This window comes from Acanthochromis polyacanthus, chromosome 4 (genome assembly GCF_021347895.1).
Source record: "Acanthochromis polyacanthus isolate Apoly-LR-REF ecotype Palm Island chromosome 4, KAUST_Apoly_ChrSc, whole genome shotgun sequence".
Lineage (NCBI taxonomy): Eukaryota > Metazoa > Chordata > Actinopteri > Pomacentridae > Acanthochromis > Acanthochromis polyacanthus.
In genome coordinates, this window is record NC_067116.1 from 44,565,983 (window position 1) to 44,585,272 (window position 19,290).

General features: G+C 38.9%; 2 protein-coding genes across 2 annotated transcripts in view; one reads left to right on the forward strand and one right to left on the reverse strand.

The window, feature by feature from the left end:
* xpr1a (xenotropic and polytropic retrovirus receptor 1a) overlaps positions 1-17,469 on the forward strand; it is a 133,951-nt gene extending 116,482 nt beyond the window's left edge. Inside the window, exons 12-15 of the mRNA XM_051947732.1 lie at positions 11,339-11,505; positions 11,582-11,721; positions 12,200-12,424; positions 13,687-17,469. Of these exons, the coding sequence (XP_051803692.1) occupies positions 11,339-11,505; positions 11,582-11,721; positions 12,200-12,424; positions 13,687-13,744 (590 nt within the window). The 3' untranslated portion in view covers positions 13,745-17,469. The remainder of the gene's footprint in view (positions 1-11,338; positions 11,506-11,581; positions 11,722-12,199; positions 12,425-13,686) is intronic.
* Positions 17,470-18,136: 667 nt separating this feature from the next.
* On the reverse strand, positions 18,137-18,629 carry LOC127533781 (nicotinamide riboside kinase 2-like). The gene has a single exon (XM_051947734.1). The coding sequence runs from the start codon at positions 18,602-18,604 to the stop codon at positions 18,152-18,154; it is 453 nt and encodes a 150-aa protein (XP_051803694.1). The 5' UTR covers positions 18,605-18,629; the 3' UTR covers positions 18,137-18,151.
* Positions 18,630-19,290: the final 661 nt, after the last annotated feature.

The window sequence follows — 19,290 nt, forward strand, 5'->3', positions numbered from 1 at the left end:
GCTTTTTCCATCATTTCTGAGCCTCAAAACTTCATCAATTCAGCAGATAAACACATTACATTTAAATTCTGGTAAAAAAAAACAAAAACAACAACAACCAGATCAGTTTTACACCCCTGTCAAAAGTTTTGAGACACTTTCTCATTCAAATAAATAAGAACCTGTCTCAAAACTTTTGACAGGGGGTGTACATCCACTTCAGGTGTCACAATATAAACACTAAATCTTGTTTTTAGGCATAACCAACTTGAGTGTCAGTATTATGGGATGTATCTTAGTTTCATCTGACCGAGAGACTAAACTGTAAAACAATCAAAACTTTGTGCCTCGTCTTTTTTTATTTAGTGACATTTTATGTTTTATTTCTCTTGTTTTGTGTCCATTTTTTGGTGTTTTGTGTCTCATTTGTCTTGTTTCGTGCCTTTTTTTTTGTTTAGTGTGACATTTTGATTGTTTTGGCATGTCTTTGGGACAGTTTTAGTCTCTTTGTGACATGTTGATGCTCAGAGTTGATTGTAGAAAAAAATGCAAAAAAAATTAGATTTAGTCTTCAGATTATGTCACTTGGAGTGGATGTAAAACTGATCTGGTTGCAGTTTTTCAGATAATTTAAAAGTCATGTGTCTATCTCCTGTACTGATGAGGCTCAGAAATTATGGAAAAAGCAAATTTCGACCCACTTCTATGTACTTTAAGCGCCTGTACCTCTAAAAATATCCATAGTATGAAGGTAAAACTTTGCATGTCTTCATTAAATAAACTAAAGTTATTGTGGGTTAAAAAATCAGCTGATTCTGAGAGGGTTAGGTTGGATTTTTTTACAGATTTGTTGACAGTAGTCGTACGTACACCAGCTGTTAAAAGTTTTAGGACACTTTCTCATTCAAATAACTGAGAACCTGTCCTAAAACTTTTGACAGGGGGTGTATGTTTAAGGTTAGCAGACATAGGAACACATTTTATCAGCTCTGTCCATCTTTGAATCACAGAGGAACCTAAAAGAGTGGAGTCTGTGTGAAGCTGTGAGTCTACAAAGCAGCAGTCGTGTTGCGTTGCTGCGTTACGTGAACATGTCGACACTCTTTGGAGCCTTTTGTGTTTGTTGGCTCACACAGCAGAATGACCTTGAGAGCAGAATGCTGGAAGCAGCCTTGGCTTCCACATAAACGAGGTTCTGCTCCCACAGTGTGGCCTTCAAGAGGTGGAGGAACCGCAGAGATACAGAAGCAGAAATGAGAAAACACACGAGACAGAGCGGCCGTCATTAACAGTCGAGTCACAGCCTCACAATTAGCCTGAAATTATTCCGACTCAGTATCACAAAGGAGCTGCTGTTCAAAGACTTCCTTCTAACGTTTCATTTCCTCCGTCCCTGACTGGCATTTATTTATGAGCGGACGAAATGCCAGCCGCCAAACTCCGTCTGCAGCCTTTTTAAAGTGCTAAATGTTATTTCTCAGCTCGACTTTATTCCTCTCCGGTATGAATTTAAATCGATCTGCTTGCTGAGCCGATGTCAGACGCAGACAGATTTCTGCTCTGTTGGGTGGAGGAGGCGTCCATTAAAGCACCTTCCTCCTCTGGTCCCACACTAATGGCCTCCTCATGCCTTATTCTCTATGAAGACGTCTTTCATCATAATGGAGGAGGAGGGAGGAAGACTCGCTCAGAGGAGGACGGTTTCAGGAGATTTCAAGTGTCTCTTCCATAAATGAGTGTTTTTTTAAAGCCTTTATTATTAAATACAGGCGCCAATATTAGAATATCCTTCATCCAAGTGTGAAAATGATGCAAAAACACCCTGAGATGCACAAAAAGTACAAAACACGAGGTCTGAAAAAGCGTCTCAAATTTAGATTTTTGGCTGCAACTTGAAAATTTTTCCCATCCAAATGATTAAATGGAAGAGGTTTTCAGTTATTGACTCTTGAAAATGTTAAAAACAAATGCGAAATTTTCAAACAAGGGTGGTATTGTGGCTGTAGAAAGTTCCTGTAAGCGAACATTCACATAAAAATCAACCAAAATCCAGCGAAATTCACTGGATTTAGGTTGATTTTTTTATGAATGTTCAACATTTTTAACATTTCTTTTTTTCCACCAAAAAATATTCAAAGATTTCCCAAAAATGATGAAAATGTGGACATCAGAAGTTTCACTGTGAAAATGTTATATTTTTCCTCATTTTCAAGCTTTAAACCAGGTCAGTTTTGAGGGTTAACTCAGACTGAGCCTGCAGACAGATCATGCTGTAGCATCAGCAGCTTGGTGTCGTGTTCCCACCACCGGGTCCAGCTGTTAAAGCTTCCTGCAGGGTCAGCCGGTACCTGGCAGAGGTCCAGTCTGAGTGGATGTGTCACCTTCATTACTAACCAGATCACGGCCCTCATGGTCCCAGTCCGACCTCACCGATTCCCGTAATCGATCACACATTCAGCTCCGGGAAGAAGCAACACGCTGCAGCCGTGAATGCAGCAGATAAATCCTGGGATTCTCCTTTTCCTGATGGGAATCTGTGAAACCAGCAGCCTCTGCTCTGGTTTATGTGGGTCAAACTGGGAGGCGGCTCTGGGAAAAGAAAGTCACAGATGGATTTCTTGGCTCTGTTGTTTCTGTCTGGGGTTGAATCGTTTTAGAGAAATGCTGCTGTGAATAAGCGTAGTGGAAGTGTGATATCAGCAGGCCTGAAACCCAGACGGGATCGAGGATTTCCTGGTTTCGGCAGAGTTCCCAAACCTTGTAGGAAGCAGCAGGAGGCCTGACAGTAAAGCAGCTGCTTGTGTGGATCGATGAGGCTCAGCTTCACGTACAGAGGACTGAGACTGCTGCTGTTTAACATGCAGGAGTCAGAGTTAGCTCAGTGCTAATTTAAACTCTTGGGATTTGTTCAATCAGTTCAGGCCAGCTTCAGTCGTTGCCGTCTATGCGGAGGAAGATCAGCTAAGTTTTGTAGATAGTGGTGGAAAGGCGTCTCTGCCGTCTCTTCAGTTTTGGATGGACTGATGTGCTGATCTTCAAGCCGGGACATTTAAAGCAACTTGGATTGTCATCGTACTTATCAAGTGCTTCTCTCGCCTACAGTACATCTGGATCAGAGGAGAGGAAAGGCCGATACGCCTGCCGTTAAGTTGAAATGTCAACTGTCAACATCTGCATGGAGCCCCACTCCATGTCTGATGGTTGGCCGGTGACTGTAGACTTCATTCGCCCTTTGGAGACTGAGTCCTGGGTAAACCATCCACCTAGCCTAGCCGCGCTAGACCCATGTTCTGAAGGCACAAGGGTCTAGGGCCGCTCAACAGGGAGGGAGGCGGGCTAAAAGGTTGTCTTTCAAATCACTCTGCAGCAATTGGGTAGGTATACAACCAATCAGCGCAACGAATAGGCTGACGTAGTTCCTAGAGCACCGGCGGATTGTGGCTAAGTCCCATTAGCTTCCCAACCAGCGGAGCCAACTGGTATATTAAGGATTTGCCATATCCCGTCGGCATAAGTCCAAATACGTCTTTCTTCTCAATGAAACACTTCAGTGCCGTCCTTTGTTTATCTTTCAAGTTGAATTTTAGCTTCAAATCTTTAAGGGCTGTGGCCAAAGCCGAGTCCAAAGATAACTGTTTATTGTTTCCGGTTGTTTGTCAGAATCGTCACGCCTCTGTCGTCACTTAGTTATGCCGCCTTCTGACTCTACACTTCATGGTGATTGGTCCGGCCAGTTTTAGGAGCATCCAGCCTCGAGCCTTATGGAGGGTAACTAGACCCACCCTGGCAGAGAATTAAATTTGTTGCCGTGGGTTGTCTAGTGCGGCTAGGCTAGCATCCACCCATCTGCAGTGCAGCAGGTTGTACTGGGTTACATTTTAGCACACGACCTGATTTCACTGACTGGGATTTATTTAGTAAACTGGAAGTGGAGGATGGTAGGCAGAAAAAGAAGGTTTTGTTTGAACAGTTTTGAACTGAACTTGATCTTTTACAGATTTTCCCTTTTTTGACAAATTAGAGAAAGAAAGAGTAAAATAATTAACAAAAAGCAAACAAAAAGATTAAAACCTTTCATAAAGTCCACATCACAACTCAGTTTTTTCACAAATAGTAATTCGGTCTTTTACAGTCTCTGACGACAAAATGTTAAAGTTTTACAGAATTAAAATCCATTAAAAACATCATTATTTTACACATATTTGAATTTTTTCCATTTTTAAACTGGCAATACTCCAGTCTTAATTTGCATGTTACCTTAAATAATTATGGCATTATATTTCTATTTTTAAATGTCTGTATTTTAGTAAATCATAATTAATTCTTTTACCTCATTTGAATTTAAAATTATACTATTTAATATATTTAAATCTGAAAAAAATCAACATAAATTTGCTTTAGTTTGAAAGAAATTATGCATTTAATTATGCTAAATAATTTTAATATGCAAAATATTTCTTACTTAAATTACAGCTAATATTTTGTAAAATCACTGAAGAAAAGGTATTTTACACATTTTTTTAATTGTATTTAAATAAGAAAACAAGAGTGTTATTTTACAGATATGTGCTGTTAATTAAAATAAAAATAAAACTAAGAAGGATGCTAAATCATTTTTAACTTCTATTTTACACTTTCCCTTTTTTTTTAAATCACAGATACTATCTACTAAAATTACAGACAGAAATGTGTTCTTTACATGTTGTCTGTGATAAAATATTCACGTCAAAAATCTATATTTTTACAAATAGTAATTAATTATTTTACAAAATAAGACACTGAAGATTTCTTAGATATTTATGCTGTAAATAAGTTAACAGAAAATATTGTTATTTTGCTGATATTAGCTGTTATTTAGAATAAACATTTTAACAGAATTTCCTGTTTTGTTTAATAACGGCTGCTATCTAGAATCAGAATCGGCTTTAATGGCCAAATATGAAAACACAACATCCAAGGAATTTGGTTTCGGCTGTCGGTCCAGGAATGAGGAAAGAGAAAAATAAAATAACTATAGAAAGAAGAATAGAAAACTAATAAATAGAAATAAAATACAATTATATCAAAATGTAATTTAAAATGAAATAAAATGTGAATAATAATATGTAGTCAAATATAAGAAAAAACTGTAAATATTTTATACATTCTTACAAATTATAATTATTTTTTTTACAATGTGTGAAACTGAAACTTCCACATTTTAACTCCATTTAAATCAGCTAAAAGTGTAATTATTTTTCAGATATTTGCTTTTACTTTCAGTTTTTTATCATTATACTATTCCAGTGTTTTATTAATGCATTTTTTCTTGAAGTCTTGCTGCCAGACGTTTTACAGAATTAGTTTTACACTGCAGTCCAGACCACAATGTTGACATGAAATCAGCTAAAACAACTAAAGAGCAGCTTTCATTCTGCTGCAGGTTCACTGTGAAGGTTTTCTGATTCGGTAAATTTAGAACCGATGGAGCTGTGAGGGGAGGTTAGAAATGAAAGAGGAGAGGAGAGAAATGTGTAATGACCTGCCCGAGGCTGAACTCGTGTCTGCTGGACTCTGCTGGAATAGAAATGAGCTCCGGACTGACAGCTTTTATAACTTCATTTTATGTTCAGCAGCAGCAGAAGGAAAATCCAGCTTCAGTCAGACGTTCACCAGCAAACATGAAAGACTTGAACTTTAATTCACCTGCTGAGGCCAAGCAGGGTCCAGCTGCTGATTCAGGAACATCTGGATTCAAACATGTTGAGATGCAGCTCAGAGTGTTGGAATTAAATAACTAAATGCACCAACGCCGATGTAAACGTCCTGTATTTAAAAAGATTTGACCCTTAAATGCACTTTAACCCTCTGAATCCCCAGAACAGCCTGCAGGTTTAAAAAACTTGACAAAATGACACAATTTAGTGTAGCCAGAAACTATAAAAACAAAAAGAAGCGTCAGATTTTCAACTTTCCAAACAGCAATTCATTCGTACTGTACCAAATCTAACTGTAAAATTGCAAAAAACTTTCTAAACTATTTTATGCATCAAAAATGACCAAAAATAAACCATTTGCTGCAACCAGACTCTGTCAAAAACAAAAAATTCTGCAGTCTCTGTCACAACCAAAAAGCTAAGAGTGACTCTGCTCGGACCAACGGTGATGTGAAAAAAAATCAGAGACTTTTGAGATGAACTGCAGGCAGTGTTCACACAGAGCTGATGGTAAAAATATAGGACCAAGTTAGTAAATATCTGTAGTAGGTTTTTTCAGTTTAGAAGACGAAGTAATCAAAGAAATTCAACATCTCTCTTCTTTTTTTTTTTACCTTAAATATGGAATTAGGAGTTGTTTAGTGCAAGGAGGCGAGTTCTGTCATGAAAAGGTCTAATTTCACAAAAAAAAAAGCAGAGCTGCTTTATTAAACGATGCAAAGTTTCTGCTTAGAGGTGGTTGTTGTTGTTTCCTGCAGTGAAAATGGTTTTTGATAATGAATGAAGGAAGCTGAGTCAGACTGTTATCACATAAAAACATTATTGGAGTTTTAATACTGATGCATAAGAAGCTTTTACTGCTGCAGCTGCTTGAGTGGAGTTTTATTTGCTTTATGTAAACTGAAGATGTAAAATCCAGAAAGTAAGAGTTGAGTCACAAGATAAATGTGGAAGGTCAGGATGATTCATGAGGCATGAGAGAGGGAAGAAAAGACTTCAGCTGCTCTTTTCTCTTATCTAGATACTGGTTTCATCTCATTAAACTTCTATATCTGTTATAACTTCAATAGAAAACTAAGTTTGAAGGCAAAATCAGTCTTTGTGTCGTCTGAAATATGACAGCCAGTCAGAAAGTCGTCTTCCACTACTTTGAACAACATCACCAAGAAGTTCAAACATTTTTTTTTACACAAAACATTTCTGTCAAATGTTGAAAGAACTTTTTAAGAATATTGTAATTTCCAGCAATGTTCCAGGAATGTTAAAAAATAAAATATGTTCACTGATATTTTACAGATAAATTGTAAAATCACAGAATTAAATATAAATTTACATGTTAACTGTAAAAAAAAAGGCCAGAACTGTAAATAATGTCTTTATTAATAGTAATTCATTCAAATTATTATTTTTACTGCATTTAAATCAGAAAAAAATGTGTTTTACAGATATTTGCCTTTATTGACATTTCAGTCAAATATTAGATGAACTTTTTCAGAATATTTTAATTTCCAGTGACATTCCTAATATAATGTTTTAACATCCAGTGGATGAACACTAATTATGTTCTATGATGACAAAGGGGGAACATTCTAGAAACTAAATGAAAAAATCCAGATGAAAACATTAGCAGAACTTCTCAGAACCCATAAAAGTTCTATCTGGGGTTGTGCTGGTGTGTTCTGTAACAGTAAACTCAGTGTCATTCAAAACCGATATGTTACTGAAAGTGGAACGCTCTCAGATAAAAAAGGAAGTACAAATACCTTCAAAGTAAAAGCACTTTATTGTACTTAAATGTGCATCGCTGTTGGATCAGCCGGTGTCATCCAGCTGTTTCTGTGTTTCACATCTGCCAGTTTGAAGAGACGAAACACAACAACGTTAGACAACGGAACATCCCATGATTCCTAATTACCGTGGTGATGGATGGGGTTGCCATGGGAACGGATGAGGAATGATGCTGATGGCAGCGACAGATTTTTCATCAGTGGAAGTGTTCAGTGTTTAACCGTGTTTAACCTCCGGGCCGTGTGTGTGTGTGTGTGTGTGTGTGTGTGTGTGTGTGTGTGTGTGTGTGTGTGTGTGTGTGTGTGTGTGTGTGTTCTTGTACTTGCTACATGGTGAGGACCATTGTCTGCATTTAACTATCAAAGTGAGGACATTTTTACAAAGTGAGGACATTTTGGCCGGTCCTCACTTTGAAACAGCCATGTTTGAGGGTGAAGACTTGTTTTTAGAGAACAGGTATGAATTGAGGTTTGGTTAGGGTTAGGATTAGGGTTAGGCAATCAGTTGTGATGGTTAAGGTTAGGGTAAGGCTCTAGGAAATGCATTACGCCTATGGATGTCCTCACTAAGATAGAAGTACAAACATGTGTGTGTGTGTGTGTGTGTGTGTGTGTGTGTGTGTGTGTGTGTGTGTGTGTGTGTGTGTGTGTGTGTGTGACAGCAGCCAGTGACCACCGCTGGCTGAGTCCAGCATCCAATCAGTGTCCATCTCGGCGTGTTTAACCTCTAAACGGTTCAGCAGTGAAGCAGCCGAGTGGAAATAAAGAACGGGGTTAAATACCTGGACAGGTTGTAAAGGGAGGGCATCACAGCAGTGGAGATTAAAGACTCTGTTGTGCAGGACTGAGTTAAATCTCCAGATACGTGGCCGTGGGGACCGCTTCCATCCCATCGCTCAGCAGGATGGGAGGCAGCGGTTAGCAGCAGCGATTCTCTGCCAGACGCTCAAATCCCCGGCGTCTCATTGGCCGGTGGCGGGAAGAAACGGCGACTTTGACAAACGACAGCGAGGCCGGTTTCTGCCTTGTGTCTGAATGAGTCACTGGAGCTGATTTATTCACCCGCAGAAGCGGCTTTATCAGCCCAGGATCTGCACACACACCAGAAAGTTGTTTTTTATTTGCTTGTTTGTCACGCAGGCAGTTGACAGGGATCCCAACAACGGAATAAAAACAACTAGTAAAGGTGATGCTGGAGTAGCTGCAGCACAAATTCTTTAAGTTTTTTCACTATTTTTTTTTATTTTGACCATTTTCTTTTTTAATCTGACATGTAGAATTTTTGATTCCAGAAGCAGCTGCTTATAGAGAAGGAAAATGAGTGTTTATCTGTTATCTGCAGCTAGAACATGTGCAAAATCTGTGCAGATTCACAAACACATACAGGTTTTAATAATAAATACGGGGTTTTTTACACTTTTGTACACCTGAGGTACTATGGTGCAGTGGAGCAGAATGAAGTACTAACGGGTATTTATTCTGCAGTATTTACAGTAGTTTTTGTTCTGGAGAGTTGCTCCTGTCATTATAGACTGATGGTGTTTTTCTGTCTCAAATCATTTTCTGATTGGATTGAAACATTTTTTAATCTAAACTATGGATATTTATAATACAATCTGGGAGATTTTAGATTGATATACCAATTTTTCCTTTAAAAATGCCTTTTGACCCACTTTTGGCACATTTTTTCACACATTTAAAGCTGTTGAAACAACAATTTCTCAGCAACAATTAAAGATAAAAACCTGACATGTTCACTGTTATTTCTCATCATGTTGTTGATCCAGAATCTGCAATATTGGAAAAAGAAATTGATTAAATAGTCAAAGTTTTCATTTAAACTTATTTAAATTTAATTTTTTAAAAGAAATTTGTCTCTAAAAGTATTTGATAAATGAAGCTAAAGTTTCGCAAACGTCTTTCTAAATAACTACATTTATGTGATAATTTTTTTGTGAAAACCAGAGATGATGGAGGAAGATTTGGGTTAAAAGTTTGCAGTTTCTCTGCTTGTTTTGGAGCTCAGTTCTCTGCTGTCTCTGTGAGGTGGATCAGACTATGTCCTGGTGAGATGCAGTAGATTTAGTTTGAACATTGGAAATATGAAACACTGATGGAGGCGTTTCTTCTTCTCTCAAAGCGCTGAGACACTAATTTATAATTAATTCTGTGAATCGCTGAGTTAAAAGCCAATTAGTGCTGCAACATTGAGTCAGTTAATTGATGAGTTTATCACCTGAAGATTAGCCATTAGCGGTTCTGATGATCAGTTCATTTACTTCATGGAATTAAAGACAGAAAGGCTCTACTGTGAGGATTTATGGTTTTTTCTGTTCAATTTAAAGCTTTAACTATATTTCAGAAATTGTGAATATTATCCTAAGTGTCTGACGCTCCAGCTAGAACAGAAACTCAGGAGAAGGAGAGAAAAGTGAAACTGCTGCTCTGACAGCAGCAGCAAACAGTGTTTGTGTAATTTACTGTCACTGCCAGAAGGGGGCGACAGAAAATCACTGCAGGTTTTAAACTGTTTGATAGAATCAACAAGAAATTACAGAGAACTTCCACTATTTTCTGCTATTTCACAGATTACAAATAACAAGTTCTAAAGAGTTTACTAATATATAAAGACACAGAAATACGTCAGAAAAATAAAAAGCATTATCTGTGATATGAACACAATATACATGTGTATTTTTAAATATTATTTTTTCTATTTATACATATGTATATATATTATTTTGAAAAAAATTAAGATGTATTTTATATATTGATTCTATACTTTTATATTATTTTATTCAGTTTTTATTGGTTATATATTATACTCATTTATATATTTTTGACCCATCAATCACAAAATAATATACATTAAAATGGAAATAAAAATGAAAGCAAACTCTTCAGGGAATTCTTGGATTTGCTGGATTTTCAAGTATAATTTTATAGGATCAAAAGTTTATTTTTTTAACCAGTCAAGTTGTATAATTATAATACTTCAGAGTCCTACCTTTAATATTCATTATAGTCGGTTAAAGCTGCAGTTTATATCATTTTTATAAGGTTTAAATCCTTAATATTTAAATCACTCCAATGAATTCACACTCTAGAGTTTAAACTTCAATGTTTGTATGTTATTTTTCTACTTTAAAGCAGTTTGGTGCGACGGCTTTTGCTTTAAAAGTGTTTAAATAATAGATTTTTCTTATCAATAATAAAAATTATTATGAGTTGTTGCACTAGAACCAAAACATATTTAGAAATCTGCATAAGAGCATACATATGCACACATATACAGTAGAACAGATAATTTAATACAAACACACCTACTAATGCTGTATTTGCTCTGAAGAATATGCACACCAGACGTATTATTTCATTTACTGCTCGTAAATAAAATAATAAACTCTTATTCCAATAAATCAGGTCTTAGTATTTTAATATAGACCCTGTGTGATACAAAAAAATGTTTGTTTGTTTGTTTGTTTGTTTGTTTGTTTGTTTGTTTGTTTGTTTGTTTGTACAAGCTCCAGCACAAATGTACTTTTAATGCCTTTCTAAGACTTTTAGAAAATATCAGTCCAAGTAAACTGTGATAAGGGCATAAATCTTACAGGAAACAAGCCTCAGAACTCAAATAATTCAATCACTGCTGGGAAACACGTGAAAGGAGGGCTCCCTCTAGTGGACAAAGGAGTAAAGGCACATTGACATGGAAAGATGCACATAAACATACATGAACAGTGTAAAAAGAGGATGTACAGCAACGTTTATGGTGCAAAAGATGTCGTAAAGCTTCATTTTCTTCTAGATCTGAACAAGTCACGAAAACGTCACGATTCGTCGTTTAAACCTGTTGTGTTTGTGTGTCTGTTCCAGAACAAGGACACACCGACGCCGACATGTTCTTCTACCTGCTGATCGTCTTCTCCACCATCAGCTCTCTCTACACCCTGATCTGGGATCTGCGAATGGACTGGGGCCTGTTTGACCGTGGAGCCGGAGAAAACACCTTCCTCAGAGAAGAAATAGTTTATCCACACAAGGTAGAGTCCGCTGGGAAGCACAAACACGCCACTCAGACACGTTCATAGATGCTAACCCTTCCTGTTGGCTGTCCAGGCCTACTACTACTGCGCCATCATAGAGGACGTCATCCTGCGTTTCGCCTGGACCATCCAGATTTCTCTGACCACAATGACCAAGATCCATTCTGTCGGCGACATCGTGGCCACCGTGCTGGCTCCTCTGGAGGTCTTCAGGTGGGTCTGAAGAACAGAAGAACTCTCAGTGGTGCTTTCTAAAATGAGGAAATACAGTGTCCACTTATAAAGTATTCAGCCCTCGGGGAAGTTTTCCCCTTTTTGTAGCTTTTCAACTTGGAATCATGGTCAATTTATCTGGTTTTTCTGTGAATAGTTAACAATGAGGCGATATAGAAGGTAAAATAAGGAAATATTCACCCCATGATGATGCTGCCTCCACCGTGCTTCACATCATGATGCATCAAGCCAAATATAAGTGCCCATGTTTCAGTGTTGGAAAGCAATTAAAGGAACTTGCAAAAGGTTGAATACGTCATATAGGCAGAGGAAAACTTCCAAATTCTTTCCTATCAAGATAAGACGAGGTGATGAACATGCATCTTTCTAGACGTTAATACAAGCAGGAGGCCAGACACCAGTCCTACAGCACCTGAATGGATCGGTTGTATCACCCTCTTCATCTTCCTCTCTGCAGACGTTTTGTGTGGAACTTCTTCCGTCTGGAGAACGAACACCTGAACAACTGTGGTGAGTTTCGTGCGGTTCGGGATATCTCCGTGGCGCCGCTGAACGCCGACGACCAGACGCTGCTGGAGCAGATGATGGACCAGGAGGACGGCGTCCGGAACCGCTCAGGCAAGAAGACCTGGAAGAGATCCTACAGCCTGTCGCTGCGACGCCCCCTGCTGTCCTCCTCACAGTAAGACGACATGTGCACACTTGACATCAGGCTAATGTAGGAGGCTTCATTAAAACGGTCAGACTATTATACTGTTTAGCCAGAATGGGATTTAGTGTGTCCCAGTACATGATACGTCAAAATACTCAGAAGTTCTACTAGATCTGGTTGGACTTTGCCGTTTGTAAGTCAGCGTGTTCTTCTGTCCATTCTTACCCACAATCCTCAGTGCAGTTACATGAAGGAGTCTACTGTGAGTAGAAACAAGATTAAACTGCAAACAGACAGAAGACAACTCAGTTCACAGCTTCAAGTGCAACATTATAATGGAGTTTAATTCTACACAAACTGCATGAAACAGATATTTTCATTTACTTTGATTAAAAATAAATCAATATAGACAGAGACAGAGGATGAAACATACTGGAAACCCGATATAAAGAAACAGAAACTTACTTGGAACCAGTTTTAAGAAGCTGAAATGTACTGGGAACCAGTGTAGAGAAATTAGCATATTGAGAAACAGTGTAAATAGACAAAACGTACTGGGGACTAGTGTATAGAAGCAGAAAACCACTGTAAACCAGTGTAAAGAGGCTAAAACCACTGTGAGAAAGTTTAAAGAATCTAAAACATATTGGGAACCAGTGTAAAGAAGCAGAAACACACTGGGAGTGAGTATAAAGAGAAGGGAATATACTGGAAACTAATGTGAAGATGCAAAAAAATACTGGGAGCCAGTGTAAAAAAGCAGAACTATACTGCAAACCACTGTATAGAAGCAGAAACACACTGGGAGCTAGTGTAAATAGGCAAAAATATACTTGGAACCACTGTATAGAAGAAATGTACTGAGAACCAGTGTAAAAAGGCAGAAACATACTGGGACTACAACATATTGGGAAATGGTGTAAATAAGCAAAAACATACTGGGTGCCAGCATAAAGAAGCTGAAACCTACTTGGAACCAATGTAAATAGGCGGAAACAGCACTGATACGATTACATCTTTTGGTTCTAGTCTGGAGTTCACTGATAGATTTTTGGTTCCAGCAGGTGAAAATGCTGCTGCAGTAATCCAGGTGTGATGTTAAACGTCTTAAAATATCCCACATTCATGAATTGGCCCGTTTTGTCCAGATTTAGTTGCCTGAAGTTGAACACAACAGCCCCCTCTAGTGGACACTTTGGTTAGCTTTGGTCATATTGTCAGACACTGTTTAGGAGAGGATGTCTGCTCTGACTGTGCCACAGAACAGTTTGTTTTCAATCCTCTTTTTGCAGATCCAAGAAGGACACAAAGGTGCTAATTGAAGATACGGATGACGAGGCCTTCAGCTGAGTCCACAGTGTCAACATGCACACACACTTACACACACTTACACACATTTACACACACACATTTACACACTATACTTATAAGGACCTCATTCTCTGACAACCTCAGCCTCCTCTGTTCTAGTTTAACGAGTCCTCACCTCTATAGAAACTTACCTCATCTTTACATTTCTGTGATCAGATCTTTATAAGTATAGAAACACAAACACACACACACATAAAAACCCGCCGAAGCACAAACACAGTCACAGCAGAGAGCAAACGCCACACAGTCGGACGGACGGACGGACGGACGGACGGACAGGGGAAACCACACTGCCTGCAGGTTTTTTTAAAAACGGACTTCTCCGGTGTCTCGTTTACTCTGGTAGATTTAGTTCCTTTACCTTTTCAGTTCCTGGCTTTGGTTTGGGAGAACACACAGACTGTTTACACGCCTTTTTAACTCCTCTGGGATCAGCAGGGAGGAGACGAAGCCGACCTAAAGACTCACAAACCTGAGGAAGGACTCGACACTCGTCACAGCATATCCGAACAGATCAACTGGTTTCAACTTGTTGATTCTTTTTATACTCCATCTTTTCTTTCCTTCTTTTTGCAGCTTTAACAGCAACCCTGGACGCACTTGCAGGAAAAGTGCATTTAATACACAAAACATGGAGGGGGGGAGAAAAATGTACACAAAAAGTTTTGATTCTTGTCTGTGAAGTTTCTTTGTAATATATTTGCTATGTTTTGATGTGTGTTGTTACTCTGCTGTAGTTCAGTACTTCTACATGTGTTCTTTCTACCAGTGAGACTAGTTTGAGCATCTTCACGGTGGTTGTCGACGTATTTTATAACCTTTGGAATGTTTTTCTCGGTTGTGCCACGTTTTTTAAGAAGCTCGTAGTCAAACCTCCCCCAAACCTCCAGTCAGCTCAGAAAAGGCTTTGAATCATCGTTAACTAGCTAACGAACACGCATCGCTTCTCTCTGCACTAATTACCAAAGCTTTGTTTTAATGAATGTGACTGTGGCTAAAGCAGCCAGAACCAGAACCCCACGCTTCCTTTAAAGTCGTTTTCTTTCATTTTCCAGATAGAATTGGGCTGTTTTACCTGCAACACGAGCAGAATTAGCGGTGTTACTGTCAACGTGTGCGTACAGTAGAATGATCTGATGCTCTGTTTGTTACATTAAGATCTAAAATGAGTGCATATGTCAGCGGATCAGGGAGGTAAAATGTAAAGAACTTTTAAAAACTGATTGAATGTGATAAAAAAGAGGCGCATTGCCAAACAAAAGTGCTGTGATTTTAAAATGAAATACAGTCAGAAAGGGCAGAAAAATGCCATTTAATGTACGAAAGTGACTCTCATCAATTAGTCATGCTAAATATGAAAAGGCCGACCTTGCTTTTATCTTTGTGTTTCAAAATTATTACATTATTGGCCATTATTACATTTAAAATTGCCAAAATATTACGTTATTGGCCATTATTACATTTAAAATTGCCAAAATATTAAGTTATTGGCCGTTATTACATTTAATATGGGCAAAACTATTCTGTTATTGGCCTTATTGCATTAAAAATATCCAAAATAATTACATTATTGGCCATTATTACATTTAAAATGGGCAGAATTATTACACTTTTGGCTTTATTGCATTAAAAATTGCCAAAATTATTACATTATTGGCTGTTATTACACTTAAAATGGGCAAAACTATTCTATTATTGGCTTTATTGCATTTAGAATGGCCAAAATTAGTACATTATTGGCCATCATTACATTTAAAATGGGCAAAATTATTACGTTATTGGCCATTATTAAATTTAAAATGGGAAAAATTATTACATTATTTGCTTTATTACATTTAAAATGGGCAAAACTATTCTGTTTTTGGTCATTAATACATTAAAAATAGCCAAAATTATTACGTTATTGGCTTTATTGCATTAAAAATAGCCAAAATTATTTCATTATTGGCCGTTATTACTTGTCATGGCTAAAATTCATGGTTGCCCCAAAAAATCACTATCCTAACCCTACCTATGTCCATCCTTCCAGTTCAACTCGTTCTTCTTTTCACAAAGACATATTTAATCTGTGGAGGCAAAAACATGAAAGTTAATGAGGTTTACGATGTGTCCAGACTTTAGGGACACCCTGTATAATCAGCTTTGATTCTGTAAATCAGCAGGTTGATTTCATTCAGCGCCTCTTTCCTGTTTGTTTGTCGCTAACCTTCAGTGTTTCTTTGATCAGATCTAATCCACCAATCGCAGATAAACTGAGATGAATGTGCCGTGGCTCCTCCTCCCTCCTCACATCTGAAGAGCTGTTGGTCGTAAAGTTTACGCGAGTTATTGCTGCTGTTTTCAGAGAAACGACGGCGACTTTACCGCCGGTCTGTGTGCGTTTCACTTCCTGTCCCTGTTCGACCTCCTTAAATCCACTCTTTTCTCGAAGCCCAGAGAGCTGCAAGAGTGATTTGTTACAGAAAAGTCAGGTTTTCTTTGTTCCCCTGAAAGACCGGAGAGCCTCTGTGGAGCTCCTCGGTTCGCTCTTTGCACAGGGTAAAAAACTGTGTTGCATCCGTTGTGAGTTTAGAAGGTGGATCGCTTCTCCGTCCATTTAAAACACACCGGACATAAAACATGACACGCTGCACACACACGGCCCACGTTTGTGTCGGAGAGCACAAACACCACAGCAGACGGCTCTGTAAAAAGGCTCTGTTGTCTTGCCTGCATGCTGCTTTTGTTTTTACATTGTACATAGATCTTAATTTATTTGACATGATGTGTATATCAGTGAATCATTGCAGCCGCTGACAATGATGGACTTCATACGTCGCCATGTTTCGCTCCAGGATTCGCGGTATTTTGTAGGAGCTTCGTTTCCGTTCACAATCCTGCACTCTTTTTTTTTCATGTGTAAATCTGTTGAAATGTGTTTGTATAAAGGTAGAAGAAAAAAAAACAATCCATAGAAATGGAGAATGTGATTGATCGTATCTTGTTGGTGATTCCTTTGTGTTTCGAGGCTCCGACATCTCCGGGGGGTTTTAGGGCTCGTGGAGAAGATTCCTGCGTCCCGAAGCCATTTGTACATCTGTGCATTGAAACCATTGTAAACGGGGACAAACCCCAGCCCAAGATGCTGTTAAACTGATCCCAGATCTGCTTGAATATCTCTAGAACAGATCGAGTTTTAGCGATCGGCGTCTGTTTGATTTGCGTAACCAGCTGACAAAAACAGAAACAGGGTTTTGTACAGTTTGATGAGACGATGGCGGTCATTAAACCCCAACATCTTGTTCTTCTCATGAGTGAAAACCGCCTGACTTCGTTTTCACTGCTTGCTGAAACCTTCATGATGTTAAAGTGCTTGATATGTGTCCTCCCCTAGATGTTGTTTGTACCTTCTCTCTCTAAGCTAGCTGAACGTGATAGTAGCTGTAGTTTGGTAGGTGGATGTTCTACTTTGATAAGATACTAAAAAAAAAACTTACAGAATAAATACATTGTGGCTTAATGTGATTTTAAGAGACATAAAGAAAGGAAAATGTCTTACGGTCTGAACCATCCTCCCCCGAGTCCCTTTGACAGAGTAGTTTGTACATGTCGAGTGTATAATGCTGTTCTATGATGGTTTTTCTGATGGTATTTGTATTTCTGTAAACACTTTGGTGATCCTGTCATATCTGGGTTTTATAAACCACGATTATTTTTAAAACTTACTCTGCCTCTCTGGTCTCTTCTTTCAATACTGACTTTTCAACTGCAACTTTATCTGTGTATTTTTTTGCCATTTTTATTGTTTTGTGGTTGTTGGTGTTAAAGGGGAACTTCAGTTTTTTTCAACCTGGGGTTTGTTTTCATTTGTCATTTCATACATGTGAGTGATGGAGAAATGAATTTTCGACATAGCTCCAGTATTTAGCCAGGCTTAGCAGCTCAGCTAGCGGAAAGTATGGGGCAGCATCGCACGATTTCAGAATGGGATTTGCTTTCTAGCGTCCTGAGATTTGGATACAGACCACAACAAATAGCGATCGCCAAGTAATGTGGAGGTTTTCGTTCACTTCTCATCTCTAGTATGTTGTGGGACACTCGTTGAGACTATCCGAGCCGGTCAGTGTGGGAAAAAAAGCACGTTAGGGCGGACTTTGACGCGGGGGGGCAAGTTGCCCCATACTTTTCGCTAGCTGAACTGCTAAGCTGCCTGCCTGGCTAAATACTGGAGCTATGTCGAAAATTCATTTCTGCATCACTCACATGTATGAAATGACAAATGAAAACAAACCCCAGGTTGAAAAAAACCAAAGTTCCCCTTTAACTAGACGCTGTTAAGATCTAAAAATGTTTACTTCTGTCAATCCTTAAGCCCTTAAACAACTAGTTCGCTGCCCAAAGTGCTAACTAACCCTTCAGAATCCTAGAGCACCTCCTCTTTTTGCATTCTTCATATGGGATGGAAATAAAGTAACGTTGGTTTAGCACGTCCATCAAAGGCCTGTAGGTGTGAAGCAGGAAGCCCTCCACAGTGAGGATGTGAGTCTCCTCCTCCTCCTCCTTGTGGTCGGACTTCGGGATCATCTCTGTGTCCAGGGTGTTATTAACGCCATGAGACTTCTCAAACTTCACCGGGTTCTCCAGCCACGCGTGGATCCTCCTCATCATGGCGTCCATGTCCAGAGCAGTGATGACATCGTACTGCTTAAAGCCATCTTCACCAACTTCAATCTGATCTTGGGGCTTGAAGAAGTCATCCTGATGGACCACGCAGCAGTTGGGCAGGTTCTTGATCAGACGGTTGGTGAAGGTGGTTTTCCCTCCATCGGTTACGTCGCCGATGACGATGATGTACTTCATGTTCTCGGATCGGTCAAAGCTCAGAAAAAGGGTCAAAAACGTCAACAAAAAGCTGAAAAGAGAAGGTTGCAGCAGGAAACTTCATCCACTGGAGTCCTCCATGGACCTTGAGTTTAGTGAGTAAGGTAAGAGCAGAAAGGGAGCTGCCACTCAGACGCCGTTCTTCCACCCAGAGAGGACCTCTTTCTGCTGTCGCTGCTGCACATACTGCCCTAGTGGAGGTTTTAGGTGGAATATTCCTTTTAACCAGCCCCTCAGGTCTCTTTGAGGATTTTGGATGGAATACTCAGTTAAACCAACATTTTAGGTGCATGTCCAAGGATTTAAGGTGGAATGTTCCTTTAAGGTGGATGTGTGAGGATCTTGTCGGTGGAATACTTCCTGAAACCAACCTTGTAGGTCAACATTCAAAGATTTAAGGTGGAATATTCCTTTTAACCAGCCCCTCAGGTCTCTTTGAGGATTTTGGATGGAATACTCAGTTAAACCAACATTTTAGGTGCATGTCCAAGGATTTAAGGTGGAATGTTCCTTTAAGGTGGATGTGTGAGGACCTTGAAGGTGGAATACTTCCTGAAACCAACCTTGTAGGTCAACATTCAAAGATTTAAGGTGGAATATTCCTTTAAAACAACCTAAATTTCATGTTTTGATCATTATCAAGTGAGAAACCTCAATCCAGACTC